Source organism: Nerophis lumbriciformis, linkage group LG08 (genome assembly GCF_033978685.3).
Source record: "Nerophis lumbriciformis linkage group LG08, RoL_Nlum_v2.1, whole genome shotgun sequence".
Taxonomy (NCBI): domain Eukaryota; kingdom Metazoa; phylum Chordata; class Actinopteri; order Syngnathiformes; family Syngnathidae; genus Nerophis; species Nerophis lumbriciformis.
The window spans coordinates 21,188,178-21,204,586 of record NC_084555.2 but is presented as its reverse complement, the minus strand read 5'-3'; the positions used below and the strand labels follow the sequence as shown (position 1 = coordinate 21,204,586).

At 39.8% G+C, this 16,409-nt stretch overlaps 1 protein-coding gene across 1 annotated transcript in view; it reads left to right on the top strand.

Moving 5' to 3' along the window:
- Window positions 1–16,409, top strand: part of wdr43 (WD repeat domain 43) — a 36,668-nt gene that overhangs the window by 12,319 nt on the left and 7,940 nt on the right. The window contains exons 5-13 of the mRNA XM_061968454.2: window positions 1,630–1,748; window positions 1,838–1,940; window positions 2,082–2,146; window positions 9,311–9,470; window positions 9,752–9,838; window positions 10,133–10,258; window positions 14,315–14,467; window positions 14,718–14,804; window positions 14,908–14,939. Of these exons, the coding sequence (XP_061824438.1) occupies window positions 1,630–1,748; window positions 1,838–1,940; window positions 2,082–2,146; window positions 9,311–9,470; window positions 9,752–9,838; window positions 10,133–10,258; window positions 14,315–14,467; window positions 14,718–14,804; window positions 14,908–14,939 (932 nt within the window). The remainder of the gene's footprint in view (window positions 1–1,629; window positions 1,749–1,837; window positions 1,941–2,081; window positions 2,147–9,310; window positions 9,471–9,751; window positions 9,839–10,132; window positions 10,259–14,314; window positions 14,468–14,717; window positions 14,805–14,907; window positions 14,940–16,409) is intronic.

The window sequence follows — 16,409 nt, the reverse complement described above, 5'->3', positions numbered from 1 at the left end:
GCATTGCACCGTGCCACCCTAGGGAAGGGGCCCACCCCACTATTTGAAAAGGACTAGTGTATGGAGACTAATAATCAGCTGTTCGTCGCTTGTCAACCGGAGAGGATTGGCGCTTGTAATCTGCATTAATCGGCAATGGCTAATCACATACTTTTTCACCAAAATTGGCTGATACTGATTGGTGTCCGATCGGCACACCCTAACAAAACCCAAATATTTTTAAAGTAGATTGCAATTGTTCTAATGTGTGGCAACTTGACAAAAGAATGCTAATTGACAGCCTAAACGTAACATGAGTTCCTTCACTCATTATTTTAGCAGTTTTACGCATTTAAATAAAAAAAATCTAAAAATCGCAATTGCTATATCAATTTTTGACCCACAATAATCGCAACTCGGGTTTTTTCTTCTTCTGCTTGTACACGCACTCACGCGCACACACACACACACACACACACACACACACACACAGATTATTGCCTGCTTTTGACGGTACCAGACAGTACCAGGTACTGTCCAACTAAGACAGCCCTGCGGGGACGTAACAGCAGAATGGACAAAAATAATTAAGGCGTGTTCCAAGACCGAGAAGGCGCCAGACCCTTTTGAGCTTTGTCTTATGATTGTCTGTTTTCTCTCCAGTGCTGATATGGCAATTGTTTTGTATTCACTCCACTTGCCAGAATACATTGTTAAACTTTATTTCTAGAATTTATACAGATGGTTTGTAGAATCACTCTGCTCAGTAAAAGGGCCCTTCCAAACACTACCTTTTCAAAATGATATCTGTGGTTTTGAAAACCCTGAACATATCTGGTATACAATGAGATGTAAATAAAACCTCTTGGTTAGTGCAGAAGTTTCCCCCACTACTTAACAGTGTTTGTCCTAGTATTATAATTCAGCTGCCCACACCACCGTCCCATAGATGGTTAAGTTTGTTTTCATTTTCTATAAAGTGACAGGTCAAGAGTCGTTTGAAGGGGAACTGCACTTACATTTTTTCTCTATTATTTACAATTTTCATGTGAGACAAGAACACTCATTTTTCTTTTTTCTAACTTAGCAAAAGTCACTAGCGATGGAGGTAATGGGATTCTGTCTATTCCACTTATACAGGTCTCTTAAAAAAACTAAATTTTATGTACCCGCTGTAAGTATATATGTAATATAGTAACAGGCATATTGATTACATGTAGGCCTGAGCGATATATCGATTTTATCAATATATCAGAGTTTGTATACTTTTCATATACATGTTTATACCTTTTTTTTTTATATATATAAAACACTTATTTTCCTGAGAGCATGTCATTTGTGTCTCTACATGTTTAGACCTGTACAATTTGGAGGCCCAATAATTCATTTTTGAACAGTAATTATGGAGTAATCGTATTACAGTTTGCTATGCTTTGCGCGTTTGAGTGTTTGTTTGTTTCAGACATCTCTTTAGTATGAGTCCAATACGCTGTCACTGTTTGGTACCACCAGGGGTTTATCCTGAACATTAGACTACAACTTACAATAGGCAGCCATGTCAAATAGAGATGCATTTACAAGGAAATGCATTTTTAAATACTTGTCAAAATTGTAACATTGCTGTGTTTTTTTGCTCTTCTCCCTATGCAGAAATTTACCGGCCACTCCACAGCTGTGACAACCCTGTGCTTTGCCACAACGCGGCCCCCTGAGACCGGTGGCCTCTATATTCTGTCTGGTGCTGCTCACGATCGACTGCTTAGTGTTTGGTGAGTACACAAATATTGTCATATCCGGCAATGTGTATACAATTTTTAATAAATGCTGTGGTACTGATGTAATTATTGTCTCACTGAAGGCAAGTACGTGAAGATGGAAAGGACAAAAACTCTGTTGTGTCATTCACACTCACAGATGAACCTCAACACATCGATCTCGTCACATCTAAAAGCAAGGAAGAGGTCAGACATCCTTGTAATACATCAACTAGTTTTTGTTTTAGACTCAACTTCACATACTGTTTGTTTCTCTTTAGCAATTGGGATCTACAAATACGTGTACTTTGATTTAAAGTGTGTTGTTTGGTTCTTTTTCTTGGACAGGCCGTGAGGTTCACAGTGGTGTGTAAAGATGGACAGATGCATCTTTTTGAGCACTTTCTAAATGGGTAAGCTCGAAGAACAATTTTGACCGGTCTTATTTATGAGAAAAGTCATGGTTAAATAACATTGTCATGCATTAATGCATTGTAGTGGGACTGGGCGAAATGGATGAAAAAGTATATCTCGATATGTTTTTACTTAAACTCAATATTCTATATATATTTCTATATATTTTCCGGTAAAAATATACATATAAAGATACACATTTTTTAGCTAAATTCACTGAAATTCTTAATTGAACTGAATAACAACTGTTCTGTAAACCGTCAGTGGCACTTTTATTAACACAGTTAGTCAAGATGGGTATTAACAGCTAGAGCTGAAACGATTCCTCAAGTAATTTGATTACAAAATACATTTGAAGATTTTTCGCTGCCTCGAGGCGTCGTTAAGGTTTTTATTTATTTATTTTATTTTTTACGGCATTTCGACTCGTTTAGTAGTCAAAGCTCATGTTTCGGCCTCTTGTCCACACGCAGACGCATACTTTTGTCTTTAAAAACACAGACTTTTACAAACGCTGGCCAAAGTGTAGCGATCCAAAACTCTCCACTTAGCATATGTGTGTACACTGCACAAACGGAGACTTGTGATGATGTCACGGTTGTGTGCTGTTATTTCCAAACTCAACACTGCCTTGCTGGCTTTAAACGCACTATACGATGACTTACTGTATTTTTGAACGTAAACATGCTGCTCTTTTCACTCAACATTAATAAAAAGACACATCAATATGGGCTTTGCGACACTCCCGCCGGCGCTAAAGACAGTCAGGTGTTTTGGATACAATCGCTGTCGAATCTCCACCTGATGGAACAACTTTGACAGGAAAGACTTATTGCTCTTGTCATAAGAAAGATGCAACATTATCTCATGTTTTTAGTCCTTGTTTAACGACAAAATCTTGAAGTTAACTTACATGTCTTGCTTCCATTTTTGTAGATGGACCATAAAAAGCGACCAAGCAACTAAAAAAAAACAATGTAGCGTCCTCCTTGTAGTGTGTACTAATGTTAAAGACAATATACACTTCATTACTATGTACTATATCACTATATCCATGATAAAATGCTTTATAATTCCATGACAGTTCTGCAGCGGCACACGCACGTCCGCGTGCTTTATATAGATACTTAAACATGCAAAATGGTTTCCTTGGCTCGTTAGTGCGTGCTGATTTTAGGAATATTGTACACTTCACTGCACATGTAATATATCACCATGTTGCTGAACATGTTATAAGTCTATGACTGTTGGGTTTCAGCAGCAAAGGCGTGCATTCGCTCTTTAATTATGTTCCCAGGATTCTGTGTACATGCAGGCTGGGTTTAAAGATAATGTACGTGTCATTGTACGTCTAAAGTACATCCATATAAACACAATAGAAGGTGTAATGCTGCACCAAGTCAGTTATTGCTGCTTTTTGTGTACGTGCATGACAGCAGGTGTATGTGTTTGTGTGTAGACAGACAGTTTTGAAACTACACTTGTGTGGATAAAGATTGTTTTAACCCCAAATATGTGTTTTTGAAACTCCGTGTTTGAGTGGACATAGCCTTAAAGACACTACCTAATCCACTTTTAATGTTTGATATAATGAAAACTGTTCTTGTTTTATTTTTGATACTAAGAATATAGTTTTATTTTAACTTTCTCAGGGAATATTAATTTTGAACTAATTTTGTGTGTGTGTGTGTGTGTGTGTGTGTGTTTTCATCTCAAACATGTTATGATGGCAAAATGAACATTGATTACTATTTTGCATGCAAAGAATGCAATACAGTTGCAAATTTAAAACTGTTGTCGTCATTATTAAGTGGTATGTCTTTTTTTATTTATGTATTGTTGGCAGGTTGAAAACAGCTCAGCGGATTTGCGTTGAGAAACCACCATTTAAACGGCACCGTATAATAATCATCAAAAGCTCACGAGAGAAAAGAACTTTGTTTATGCGGTCACAGCACATAGGGCTGTGAGCCCACTTGTTTTTATTAGCACACACAAATTGGCACGATGAACCACGGACGCATTTCAGCTGTGCGTGTCAGCCTTCAACAATAAAAACAGGCGTTTAGGAAATAAAAGACTATTACACCAAACGCAATAATTGAGGGCACATCTTAACATGTATAATTAAACCTTAATTAAGCAAAAATATTGCTCCGGCCCGGCTGCACCAAATAATATAAATCCATTTAATAAAGTCAAAATACAAATAAGGCAACAACAGAAGTATCCCACACTTCTCTTTTGTAAAGTAAATTTGCACAGCCGATATAGGCATCTACATCAACAATATGATTTGCCTGAGAAGCTGGACAGGACAAAAAGAAAATAAAGCAAAAATATGATTTATTCGATTAGTCGATCGGGATATTCGAGAGAATACTCGATTACTAAAATATTCGATAGCTGCAGCTCTATCAACAGAACAGAAAATAAACTGTTTAAGAAGCACAGAGTTACATAACATAAATAAAATAGAAAAAATTAATCTATACATAAAATACAAAAATATTCTTTCTACATATAATAAATAACATAGCTGTGCAAATAATATAAAATGTATCAAACTCGGATAAAAACATACATTTGCAGGAAGGCCCTTTTTAATTCCCAGTCGACGATGTGATATGCGATCGCTCTGGTTATCTGTACCCACCTTTTTGCTGGTTTTCTCATAAGGCACTACGCGTGATACCAAAGCTTGCAGTGTACATTGTTTTAGTGCTGGATTTTACTGCCACTGTCGTGCCACAAAGTTTTATGCACTCTTCGTACTGTATTGGGTGTCGCTGTTGAAGGTGGTGGAAAAGGTTCGTTGTGCTCAAACTTTTTGTAGCCACGGGTTTCTCACTTCCTACAAAATACATTATCTCTTTTTTCGGCCAGCGTCTTAAATCTTAACCACCGCCACACAACCGAGCCAGAAGTTTGCGTTTTACTTACTAGTTGGTCACTGGCACATGCTGCTGGTTGCACAGTCAGACTTCATATTTGCTTGTGTGTTGTTGTTGTGGGTCAGTGCAGTGGGTGGGAGAAGAAGAACTTCTTCTACGGGGGAAAATGAAGTCGGCGGCTGCTAACCGTAGTTGCGAGACCTAAACTTTATGTAAAGACCCAAAAATGGCTCCTATTAAGAGACACGCTTATGACGCAGAGTTTAAACTCAAGGCGATCAGTCACGCAGTAGAACACGGGAATAGAGCAGCAGCGAGAGAATTTAACATTAACGAATCAATGGTGCGGAAGTGGAGGAAGCAACATGATGACCTGCGCCAAGTAAAGAAGACTAAATAGAGTTTCCGAGGGAACAAAGCGAGATGGCTACAGTTGGAGGACAAACTCGAACAGTGGGTTGTTGAACAGAGAGCAAGTAGAAGTGTCAGTACAATCACTATTTGTTTTGTTGACATTCCCTTTAGCGCAGCTCCATCTAATGGATGCATAACATAACCCCAGCCTCTACTGTAGCGTCTATTCTATGCGCCTTATAATGTGATGCGCCTTATATATGAACAAAGTTTTAAAATAGGCCATTCATTGAAGGTGCGCCTTATAATCCGATATATATATATATATATATATATATATATATATATATATATATATATATATATATATATATATATCACTTTGATATTGCATGAATCAATACTTGGTAGTTAAGGCTGGACGATTATGGCAGAAATAATGACCATTATTTTCATTGATGTTGTAATCACGATTAATTTGACGATTATTCATTAATTTAAAAACATAATTATTTATTGTACCACTAGAACTGAACTTTAACTATTGTTTAAAAAACCTGGAAATCAATAAGTAACGAATAAACCCAAAGTAAAGTAATAGCAATATCAGTAAATTCACTTTTTCTATTTTAACTTTTAATTCTGTTTTTTTACGTTTTACTTAGTTTACCACCATAGACTGTGATATTTGTGTAAAATAAAATGCATTAACATGTTTGTAATTCACATTTATTGGCGCAATACATCTTTGGACAAATTTGACAAGTATTTTAGGTCAAAGACTAATCATTTTGTAAATTCATCAATACCGGTAAGTGCTTTAAGTGCTTGTGCAAGGTACTTTTTTGAAACCTTTATTTTGTTAGCGCAGTCAGACAAGATGTGGCGCACCGTGCTATTTATGGTGAAGGGGAGATGTGTGCTGTGTGGTTGTTCTCAGTTTGAGGAGTAATCCGGCGACTCACTTGAGGTTGTTAAAAAAAGAACACCTCTCAAGTTGCGACCACTGTTTGTAAATTGTTACAACAGCCCACGCAGATGAGATGTGTTGTGGGTGTATGGATTGTTCTTGTTAGCTTTTGTTTCGTAGTTAAGTCGCGGTTTCAAATGGCCGCCTTGACATTCACATTGTTTACCATAGCGGGGCGGTTAAGAATCTCGGGGATGAATGAGCGCTAACGGACACATTATTTTTTCTCGTCACAATACCATTTCACTTACCTTTGTTAATTTCCCTGATATTTTTTGTGGTCATCAGCGGATTCCGTTTCATCGGCCGGTTATGCGACTTCGTCCGCGGTTACGTGAACACAGAAATCATACCTTACTTTTTTGTTGCATTTAGTAATTATTGATTAGGCATACTAGCTCTGTATCAAATAAAAAGTATCTACCATGGTAACATCCCAAACTTCTCCTAAACATGCTCTTTTTTTCACTCATTTGCTTCTTATCTGTTCCACCGTCACAAGCTCCGCAATTTGCATGCACGTTGCGCGGCTACTTACTTTTTTTTCTTTCGATTATTGTATTTCCATAATCGTAAGAAGCCATAATTGAATTTAAATTAGATTATTTGTCCATCCCTACTGGTAGTACCAACCTAATTTAGTCAGTGCCTCAACAAGTACAACATTTGGTAACCATCCCTACTTGGTGCTGGTTGAACAAAGTCTAGTGTGCAACGGTATATTACGTTCAAAGCTAGCTAAGGTCCAGCTATGCTTAGGATGCCTGGAGTAGCTCAATTGTGCTGCTTACAAATGAATGAATCTTCTCTTAAAAGCAAAATAACACTGAACAATGTTGGTTGACTAATGCATTTACCGTATTTTCCGCACTATAAGCCGCACCTAAAAACCACACATTTTCACAAAAGCTGACAGTGCGGCTTTTAACCCGGTGCGCCTTATATATGGATTAATATAAATATTTATTTTCATAAAGTTTCGGTCTCGCAACTACGGTAAACAGCCGCCATCTTTTTTCCCCGTAGAAGAGGAAGCGCTTCTTCTTCTATGGTAAGCAACTGCCAAGGTAAGCATCCGCCCCCGTAGAAGAGGAAGCGCTTCTTCTTCTACGGTAAGCAACCACCCGCCCCCGTAGAAGAGGAAGCGCTTCTTCTTCTACGGTAAGCAACCACCCGCCCCCGTAGAAGAAGAAGTGCGCGGGTATTACGTTTCATTTCCTTTGTGTTTACATCTGTAAAGACCACAAAATGGCTCCTACTAAGCGACACGCGTATAACGCAGAATTTAAACTTAAGGCAATAAGTCACGCCGAAGAACACGGAAATAGAGCAGCAGCAAGAGAATATAACATAAATGAATCAATGGTGCGTAGGTGGAGGAAGCAACAAGATGACCTGCGCCAGGTAGAGAAGACAAAACAGAGTTTCCGAGGGAACAAAGCAAGATGGCAACTGTTGGAGGACAAACTCGAACAGTGGGTTGTTGAGCAGAGAGCAGCAAGCAGAAGTGTCAGTACCATCACTATTCGAATGAAGGCAACAGTGCTAGCAAGCGAACTTCACCTGGATGATTTTAAAGGTGGTGCTTCTTGGTGTTTCCGGTTCATGAAAAGACGCAATCTCTCCATCCGCACACGGACTACTATTTCACAGCAACTGCCTAAAGACTTTCAAGAAAAGCTGGCTACTTTCCGTGCATATTGTAAAAACAAGATAGCTGAAAAAAAGATCCGGCCAGAGCACATTATCAACATGGACGAGGTTCCACTGACTTTTGATATTCCTGTGAACCGCACTGTGGATACAACGGGAGCACGTACGGTGAATATTCGCACCACAGGGAATGAGAAGTCGTCCTTCACTGTGGTTCTAGCTTGCCATGCTAATGGCCAGAAACTTCCACCCATGGTGATATTCAAAAGGAAGACCTTGCCAAAAGAGAACTCTCCAGCCGGCGTCATCATAAAAGCTAACTCGAAGGGATGGATGGATGAAGAAAAGATGAGCGAGTGGTTAAGGGAAGTTTACGCGAAGAGGCGGGGTGGCTTTTTTCACGCAGCTCCGTCCATGTTGATATACGACTCCATGCGCGCCCACATCACAGATGGTGTCAAAAAACAAGTGAAGCACACTAATACAACACTCGCCGTCATTCCGGGTGGATTAACCAAAGAACTCCAACCGCTCGATATTGGTGTCAACAGGGCATTTAAAGCACGACTGCTAACGGCGTGGGAACAATGGATGACCGAAGGCGAACACACATTCACTAAGACAGGGAGACAGCGCCGGACGACATACGCCAACATCTGCCAGTGGATTGTAAATGCCTGGGCGGATATATCGGTCTCAACTGTGGTCCGAGCTTTCCGGAAGGCAGGATTCACGGAACTGCTGGACAACAACAGCGACACTGACTCCGATGACTTCGACGAGACGGAGCCGGCCATTTTGGATCCCGTATTCGCCCAACTTTTTAATTCGGACACCGAAGGAGAAGAATTCGAGGGATTTATGAATGAAGAATAACTTCAGAAAGTGAGCGTTATGTTTATTTTGTGTGTTGTGACATTAACGTTCGAGCAACATTAAGTTATTGATGTTGCTATTGCTCTGCACTATTTTGAATTTTACTATGTTTGTGATTGCACATTTGCACATTACATTTTGAGAGTGAACAGAGTTGTTTGAACGCTGGTTTTTAATATATTATTAAAGTTTGACTGACCTATCTGACTGTTTTTTTTGACATTCCCTTTAGCGCAGTTAGATGCGGTTTATAACACGGGGCGGCTTATAGGTGGACAAAGTTTTGAAATATGCCGTTCATTGAAGGCGCGGCTTATAACCCGGGGCGGCTTATGGTGCGGAAAATACGGTAATAGTGAGTTTTAGAATAGTGTATTCAGTGTATACAAATACCTGTCCAATGATTGTCTTTGCAGTCCCTGTAAGAAGCCTCTGTTACCTACGTGCACGGTGCAGATGTCTGACACCCAAGACTCCCCAATGCCAATCCCCCTCCTCTCTGCTACCCTGGGTCCTGATGCGCGAAATGTGATGCTCGCTTATGGCAACTATCTACAGCCTGTAATGGAAAAAGTGGTGAGCACGCAGCTAACTGTTACTTTGCCTATCCAAACATTGTATAGCTGAATAGATGAATTTTCAATGTGGTAATATCAATAATCCATGGCAGAAACTATTTTAAAATTGTTTTAACTCTAGGTAATTTCTTTGGCTATGTTATATATTCCGTGAAGCAGTGCATGTCTCTAATCTGTGTCTGATTAATTTTTAAAAATATTTAACCTAATTTATTGCTTTGGCAGCTTCTCAGAAAGTGATCTTTTTTGTGATTTTCCATCAACCTATATTTGCTACAGGATATCAACACAGAAGAAAGAAACATCTGTTTGACTCGCAATGTTCAGACTGCACTGTCCCTTTCAATCGCTTCTACAGTTTCCAAGGTAATAGTCCGGTGGTTTAAATGTCTTTCAGTGTGAGCCTCACTGTACATACTAGCAGCCTAAAATGTCCTTTTTCCAGACATATTTGCAGCAACGTAAGTGGATTCTCTGTAGATGCAGCCATCCTTTGCAATTGTAGTATTGTGTGTTGTGGGGAGTAACATCGGTCTCAGTTCTGTAAATTTTGTTGATACATAATTATTAGACTTTAGGCTTAAGGCCATATGTATCGGAAATGTTTCAAAGATTTCAATGTCTAAAACGTGTAAAAATGTTTCTTCCTTTTCATTGTAGGTGAAAACCCCAATTGTCAATGCTAAAAGCACAGTGCTGGTCCCCGGCTTTCCTGGTCATCAAGCCCCACTTAAGGGAACTTTACTGGCAACAGAGAAAAGGAAAAAAGACTCGGACACAAAAGAGGTTTGACGAGTGTGCCTAATCATGAATAACTCATAACAAATGTTGAATCTGATTTGTGTTTGCCTTCAAAAACTGCTGTCTTTGCTTTATTGTTCTTGTAAAGGTAATATCAATCAATGTTTATGTATGTAGTCCTAAATCACAAGTGTCTCAAAGGGCTGAACAAGCCACAGCGACATCCTCGGTACAGAGCCCACATAAGGGCAAGTAAAAACTCACCCCAGTGGGACTTCGATGTGAATGACTATGAGAAACCTTGGAGAGGACCGCATATGTGGGTAAACCCCCCTCTAGGGGAGACCGAAAGCAATGGATGTCGAGTGGGTCTGACATAATATTGTGAAAGTCCAGTCCATAGTGGATCCAACATATCAGCGAAAGTCCAGTCTATAGTGGATCCAACATAATAGTGAGAGTCCAGTCCATAGTGGGGCCAGCAGGAAACCATCCCGAGCGGAGACGGGTCAGCAGCGCAGAGATGTCCCCAACTGATGCACAGGCTAACGGTCCACCCCGGGTCCCGACTCTGGACAGCCAGCACTTCATCCATGGCCACCGGACCTGTGTAACTCCCTCTCCACAAGGGAGAGGGGGGCAGAGGAGAAAAGAAAAGAAACGGCAGATCAACTGGTCTAAAAAGGGGGTCTATTTAAAGGCTAGAGTATACAAATGAGTTTTAAGATGGGACTTAAATGCTTCTACTGAGGTAGCATCTCTAACTGTTACCGGGAGGGCATTCCATAGTACTGGAGCCAGAATAGAAAACGCTCTATAGCCCGCAGACTTTTTTTGGGCTCTGGGAATCACTAATAACCCGGAGTTCTGTGAATGCAGATTTCTTGCCGGGACATATGGTACAATACAATCGGCAAGATAGGCTAGAGCTAGACCGTGTAGTATTTTATACGTACGTAGTAAAACCTTAATCACATCTTAAGTGAACAGGAAGCCAGTGCAGGTGAGCCAGTATAGGCGTAATATGATCAAACTTTCTTGTTCTTGTCAAAAGTCTAGCAGCCGCATTTTGTACCAATTGTAGTCTTTTAATGCTAGACATAGGGAGACCCGAAAATAATACGTTACAGTAATCGAGACGAGACGTAACGAACGCATGAATAATGATCTCAGCGTCGCTAGTGCACAAAATGGAACAAATTTTAGCTATATTACGGAGATGAAAGAAGGCCGTTTTAGTAACACTCTTAAAGTGTGACTCAAACGAGAGAGTTGGGTCGAAGATAATACCCCGATTCTTTACCGAGTCGCCTTGTTTAATTGTTTGGTTGTCAAATGTTAAGGTGGTATTATTAAATAAATGTCGGTGTCTAGCAGAACCGATAATCAGCATTTCCGTTTTCTTGGCGTTGAGTTGCAAAAAATTAGCAGACATCCATTGTTTAATTTCATTAAGACACGCCTCCAGCTGACTACAATCCGGCGTGTAGGTCAGCTTTAGGGGCATGTAGAGTTGGGTGTCATCAGCATAACAGTGAAAGCTAACACTGTATTTGCATATGATGTCGCTTAGCGGCAGCATGTAAATATTGCAGAGTGCAGGGCCAAGAACCGAACGATGGGGAATTCCGCACGCTACCTTAACATAGTCCGAGGTCACATTGTTATGGGAGACGCACTGCATCCTGTCAGTAAGATAAGAGTTAAACCAAGACAAGGCTAAGTCTGACATACCAACACGTGTTTTGATACGCTCTAATAAAATATTATGATCGACGGTATCGAAAGTGGCGCTAAGATCAAGAAGCAGCAACATAGATGACGCATCAGAATCCATCGTTAGCAATAGATAGTTAGTCATTTTTGCGAGGTCTGTCTCCGTAGAGTGATTTGCCCTGAAACCGGATTGAAAAGGTTCACAGAGATTGTTAGACACTAAGTGTTCATTTAGTTGCTGTGCAACAATTTTTTCGAGGATTTTCTAAATAAACGGAAGGTGGGACACCGGTCGGCAGTTTACCATGAGGTCAGCATCGAGGTTAGGTCTTTTGAGCAGAGGATGAATAACCGCTTTTTTGAATGCTAGGGGAACGGTGCCGGAGGAAAGTGATAAGTTTATAATATTTAGCACTGATGGACCTAATAATACAAAAAGCTCCTTGATAAGTTTCCCAGGAAGTGGGTCAAGTAAACATGTTTGTTTTATCCCACTTACACGCCGTAATAATTCCTCTAATGTTATTTCATCAAAAAGAGACTATTTTGTCGGGCGGTATCTGTATTATATACAGTCGTATCTGTGTTAATATAACCCAGTTGTAGCTGGGATGCGTTGTCTTTAATCTCCTTTTAATGAGTTCAATTTTCTTATTAAAGAAATTCATAAAGTCATCTGCCGAGTGGGTGGAGCTACTGAGAAGAGTCCCTTGTTGGGTTAGCGATGCTACTGTACCAAACAAAAATTTAGGATCGTTTTTGTTGAGGCAGATGAGATTTGAGTAATATTTAGCTTTTGCTAAGGTAAGCATGCGTTTATAAGTTATTAAACTATCATTCCATGCTTGATGGGAAAACCTCAAGTTGAGTCGCGCCCCATTTGCGTTCCAGCTTTCTACATGATCATTTATGAGCTCTAGTTTCTTCTGTAAACCATGGGGTGCGCCTTTTAGGGGCCCTTTTTTGCTTTAGCGGTGCTATACTATCAATGGTTTTGCGCAGGGCATCGTCAACGTGGTTAGTGAGGTTATCAATAGAGCCGACATTTTGGGAATGGTGCTATAACCGAAGGCAGTAGGTCAGCAAGAGTCATCGTGGCAGCATTAATGTTGCGGCTGCTATAGCAGTTATTATTATTACCGGTAGCTTGTTGACAATGAGTCAGAACTTCAAATTTTATAAGGTAATGATCTGACATTACTTTAGTATACGGGAGTATCATAACTTTGGAGGTGGTGACACCCCTGACAAGCACTAGATCTATTGTATTACCTTGCGATGCGTGGGTTCATGTATTATTTGTGTAAGACCACAGCTATCAATTATGGTCTGGAGCGCCACGCACTGAGGGTCCGATGGGGTATTCATATGGATATTAAAGTCCCCCATTATGAATATATTGTCGACGTGTGTCACTAGATCAGCAACGAACTCTGAGAATTCACTGAAAGTCCGAATAAGGCCCAGGGGGACGGTAGATAACAGCCAGGTCGAGAGGTAGCGGTGTGACAGACCTCATAGTAAGCACCTCAAACGATTTATATTTATTATTTAGGTTATGGGTAAGGTTAAAGTTTTCATCGTATATTAGTGCGACCCCCCCACCCCTTTTAAGAGGACGGGCAATATGTGCATTCGTATAGTTAGGAGATGCCTCATTTAGCGCAAAACAATCGTCTGGTTTGAGCCAGGTTTCGCTAAGACCAATGATGTTAAGATTGTTGTTTCTAATGACCTCATTAACTAACAACATTTTGGGAGACAATGATCCTATGTTTAAAAAGCCCATATTATAGGTATTGGGCTGTTTTGACGAGTTTTTGTTGAAATTATCCGTAGTAGCAATATTAATAATGTTGCGTTTATTATGCGTAGTGCACTTTAAATAGTTTCGACCATATATAGGAATTGATATGACGGGAATTGTCCGATTGTTTGCTTGGTGCTGCGATAAACTGAACGCATCATAATTTGCCACCTCAGTAGAATGCATGTCCACCTCTGACACAGTCACAACAGAAAAAACATTATGTGAGTTGTGTATTATTCTAAGAGAATTGCTATGCGTACAGGGATTATCCAGCCTGGCGCTGGCTAGTTCTATCTTAACTGACTCCTCACCCGGACTAGCAGACTCTAATTGCCTGTGACCGAGCTTGCTCTAGTGTAGTTAGTCAAGTGTGTATATATGCTTACATAAACAGGAGTACTGCCAGTCAATGAAGCTTCTTTATGATCTCATCTGCAGTATTTCACCTGTGTACTTGTTGCTAGAAAATGTGTTTTTGCGCTGCAAATGTGTTATGGTTATAAGTACGTTGACACTCTACTGACCAAATTTATATCCACATCTCATTTAGCAAAAGTGTATCTCTTCCTCTCCAGATGTCAATTGCAGAGCGACTTGGAGAAATTGTTCTTCAGTCTGCCACTTCAACTGTGAAGGGAAGGCCAAAGGGGAGGCCCTCTTTAGAGATGGACAATTTTGCCGTACTTCTGGTGCAGGGACTTGAGAGCAGCGACTGCAATATACTAAATGTAAATATTCCTCTCGCTGTCTTCGTCATGAAATGTGTTCTATGGGGAAAAATCCATTATTTGTTAAGTTTTTAGTAGCCATATCTTTTTAGGAAATTGAGAGAATAAAAGAAGAAATGTAATCCATTATGTTGGTTAAGTGTTTTGAGAACAGGGTATTAGTTTAAAACATTTTTAATTCTCAAACTTTTTTCACTGCAATTCTTGCAAAAATAGTTGAACAGGTTTTTCTCTTTTTTTTTTTTCACAGAAAGTTTTTCAAACGCATAAAGATATGTTGATAAAGAAAACTGTTGCCCGGTTACCCCTGCCAGCAGTTTTACCACTGGTGGAAGAGGTGAGTGTCAGTGTCTATCACATTCTAAAGCTGCTATATTCTGTACTGCCACTGGCCTAGATCTTTGTCAGGATACATTTAATCAACCATTATCTCCTTGTAGATAACCAGGAGGCTCCAAGGGAACCCTTATTCGTAAGTACTGTATTGACCGATTAGATTTGAGCACTGAATTTTTGCCAGAAGTGTTGAGCATTGTTAATTTAGGCAAGTGATTTTTGTATTATACATCTAAAGGGGAACGGCACTTTTTTTAATTTTGTCTATCGTTCACAATAATTATGAGACAAGAACACACTTTTTTTAATTCTTTAGTATTCTAAAGATGATAAAGGCTTGCAAAATGCAGCTAATGGTAGTCACTGTTGTAGCCTTCAAAACCCTCCTAAACAACTTTAAATGTTGGTAATTTTATGCATTACTGGAACTTCTTTTCTCAGGTTATTTTATTTCCGTTGCACTTTCGGCAACAAATGTGTGGTGCTACTTTCGCAAATGAACACAAATGTGTGTTGATCATGGCAGACTTGGTAGACCACAAAGACAACTATTTTTGTACAAATAAGGATTCTTATTTTTTTTAACCTGAATATACGGAGGATTAACTACTGGTTATAGAAGCGAGCACGAACAGATGGTGAAACGTTGGAGCAGACGGAAGCCAAAAGAGTGAGGTTGGCGTGACTTGCTGGTGTAAATGTGGAACTTGAAGCCAAGCTATGCCGATTATAAAGGGCATGCATACCCAAAGTCAACTTGAAAAAACTTCCCCGGCCAGCTGGACCAGATAGACAACTGTCCATCGAATGAGTCACTATAATATTGATTATGATACATGCAGCACACCATGCTTGTTATTACAACTACATACACTGTAAACAATTAGAGGTGGGCGATATGACGAAATAAACTTTTTTTTTCATATCATCCGATCACGATTGATATCACTTTTTTTTTTCATTAAAGGCGAATTGTTCCGTGCAGGATTATTTCGACCGCAGTTGTATCCCTACCAGAGGTGGGTAGTAACGCGCTACATTTACTCCGTTACATCTACTTGAGTAACTTTTGGGATAAATTGTACTTCTAAGAGTAGTTTTAATGCAACATACTTTTACTTTTACTTAAGTATATTTATAGAGAAGGAACGCTACTTTTACTCCGCTACTTTTATCTACATTCAGCTCGCTACTCGCTACTAATTTTTATCGATCTGTTAATGCACGCTTTGTTTGTTTTGGTCTGTCAGACAGACCTTCAAAGTGCCTGCCTTACTGGTGACGTTTCAGTTCGTCCCACCAATCAGATGCAGTCACTAGTGACGTTGGACCAATCAAACAGAGCCAGGTGGTCACATGACCTGACTTAAACAAGTTGAAAAACTTATTGGGGTGTTACCATTTAGTGGTCAATTGTACGGAATATGTACTGTACTGTGCAATCTAATAATAAAAGTTCAAATCAATCAATCAAAAGTGTGAAGGAAAAAAGATACTTGTTTTATTTCAACCGTACCGTCAAGACTGACCGCACATGAGGACGTTCCTGTCTTCACAATAAAAGTGCCGCGCCATTGCGCCTGCGCTTTCAAAACAAGAGTCTCCG